This window comes from Penaeus chinensis, chromosome 34 (assembly GCF_019202785.1).
Source record: "Penaeus chinensis breed Huanghai No. 1 chromosome 34, ASM1920278v2, whole genome shotgun sequence".
Classification (NCBI taxonomy): Eukaryota; Metazoa; Arthropoda; class Malacostraca; order Decapoda; family Penaeidae; genus Penaeus; species Penaeus chinensis.
The window spans coordinates 30929596-30932095 of NC_061852.1; the positions used below are offsets into that span (position 1 = coordinate 30929596).

Genomic DNA, 2500 nt, shown 5'->3' on the forward strand with positions numbered 1-2500 from the left:
CGAAGACAGCTTAGAAAAACAAAATTGCACTGCCAGTTTAACATAAACTCGCTTAGTCAAGCCGCAGAGCGATGCTATATTACAGGCCTTTTCACAAATATAATGCAATTTTCATGTAAAGTGTATAGTGTGTAAAATGTATTTGAAGGAAATTGTTTTATGAGATGCCCACTAATTTACATAAGTATTGTGATATACGGCATTATGTTTCGATATTTTAAGATAGTTAAGTTAACGGATTATTTATCATAGATACCGTTCAAAAGCGACCTAGTGACTAGGTTATTGTATGTCACTGGCCTTCCTGTAATACTTGGGTGCCTAGTAACAGATTTATCGGTGACCGTACGTACATATATGTATATATATATATATATATATATATATATATATATATATTATATATATATATATATATATATATATGTGTGTGTGTGTGTGTGTGTGTTTGTATTTATATATATATATGTGTGTGTGTGTGTGTGTGTGTGTGTGTTTGCAGTGACAGATGTATTTTTGTATGCATTTATTTATCTATCTATGCACGTAAGTATGTATGCATATATGTCTGTATGTATATGCATGCAAACATACAAACTGAGAGCATAACAGTCACACAACAGTCCTGAAATGTTTGCCCTCAGCGCCGGCCTGGCCATGAGTGCGAGGGTGGACATCGGCCGAGGTCGCCCTCCGGCCCTCACCAGCAACTACCTCTGGTCCCTCGACCTCCCTTTGAGCGCCAGCTACAACCACAAGGTGAGGACCTAATGTTCATGACCTTCAGGAAACTCTTTTTTGGCGATGTTGGGTTGCGTTACTTTATTATAATTATTATTGTTATTGTTATTATTATTATCATAATATTTTTATTATCATTATTGTCATCATCATTATTATTATAATTATCATCATTATCATTATCATCACCATCGTTGTTCTGTAACTGATATTATTGTTATTACTGTTATTCCTCTCTCTATTTCTCCCATAGCCACCCCCTACTGCCTCTCCCTTTCTCTCCTTACTCACGTCAGAGGTTCTAAGACTTACTATTCATATCTCAGGAGTACTGTACTGGCGTTTTTCGTTGTTTTTGTCTTTCGAATTTCAAATTGAAGCAGAATGACAACACCGGTGTGGTCGACATCCAGCACGTATCTCTATAAACATGTTCCCTGTCTAGCTCCAAAAGTTTTTTCTTAGAAGTGTGACATGGGTACTTGTTTCAAGACGATTTTTGCTCTTAATACATTAATATCAACACGTTTATGATGTCAAAACCCAGAAAGTATTAGCAAATCCCTCACTTTAAAGTAGCTGGCTTACAGACAAAATCAGTGGAAGAGCATTGGCCGTGAATGTTCAGAAGTGCCGCTGTACATATGAACATGTTATATGAACATGTTTATTCATGCACAGTTACCTGCACTTATACCTAATGCATTCGTTTTCGTTGGATAGCAGAAGCACCACTTTGTTTACATTCTCGTACTACGCGCGCTGGATCATAAAATTGTTTTAATGTAAGATTTAGATCGAATCATTGGAACACTACCCTGCAAATAAAAGATAAAAAATAATTGCTGACTGCCCTAAGTCACCGAAAAAGCTCTGATAAATAAGAGAGGAAGGGAGAAAGAGAGAGAGACTGTGTATATATATGTGTGTGTGTGTGTGTGTGTGTGTGTGTGTGTGTGTGTGTGTGTGTGTGTGTGTGTGAGAGTGTGTGTGTGTGCGTGTGTGTGTGTTTATTTCCTTATTAACTCTACTATATAACTATGTTCAGATATTTTAATTATCTTTGCGCTAACGAACATATTACCAAAATTTCAAATTGTAAGTTGTTTATTTGTAATTGAAAATATTTCAGGCCAAAAAAACTTGAAACATGAAAATTTGTCTGAAAATTAGATTTTTATCAAATACTAAATATTTGATGATCAAATTGGCCACGTGGAGCATTAGGTATTTTCTTTTACTCAATATCTGAGCAAAAGAACTTACGACCAAGCATTTATTTTTTTCCTTAAGACTAACAACCATCGGACATTAGTTGAATGTTTTCTTGTTACCAGCTGCATATGCCTGTGTGTGCCTTAGAGTGTGATCACATAATCAGTTTATCATAACTTTATACGTCACTGTTTATTTCATTTCATATTAGGTCAGGATCTTTACTGAAATTCCATCTACCCGTCCTCACCAGCCTCGAGCACACCCGCCCCCTATATATAATCTCCGTTATATTGGTGTTATATTATACATAGACACTGTAACAGCATTCGTGAATAGAAGTAAAATTCCAAATATGGTTTCAAATGTAAACGCTTCTATTGTCCACCAAAAACAGGTGTACCAGGCATAAATGCAAGCAACTTTTCATACATACATAAATGCATGCATACATACATACATACATACATACATACATACATACATACATACATACATACATACATACATACATACATACATACATACATACATACATACATAC

At 35.3% G+C, this 2500-nt stretch overlaps 1 protein-coding gene across 6 annotated transcripts in view; it reads left to right on the forward strand.

Moving 5' to 3' along the window:
• The window catches only part of LOC125043864, a 127982-nt gene that overhangs the window by 78648 nt on the left and 46834 nt on the right, over positions 1–2500 (forward strand). For all 6 annotated transcript variants that reach the window (XM_047640200.1, XM_047640204.1, XM_047640203.1 and 3 more), the window contains one exon: positions 645–759. In XM_047640200.1, coding sequence (XP_047496156.1) covers positions 645–759 — 115 coding nt within the window. The remainder of the gene's footprint in view (positions 1–644; positions 760–2500) is intronic.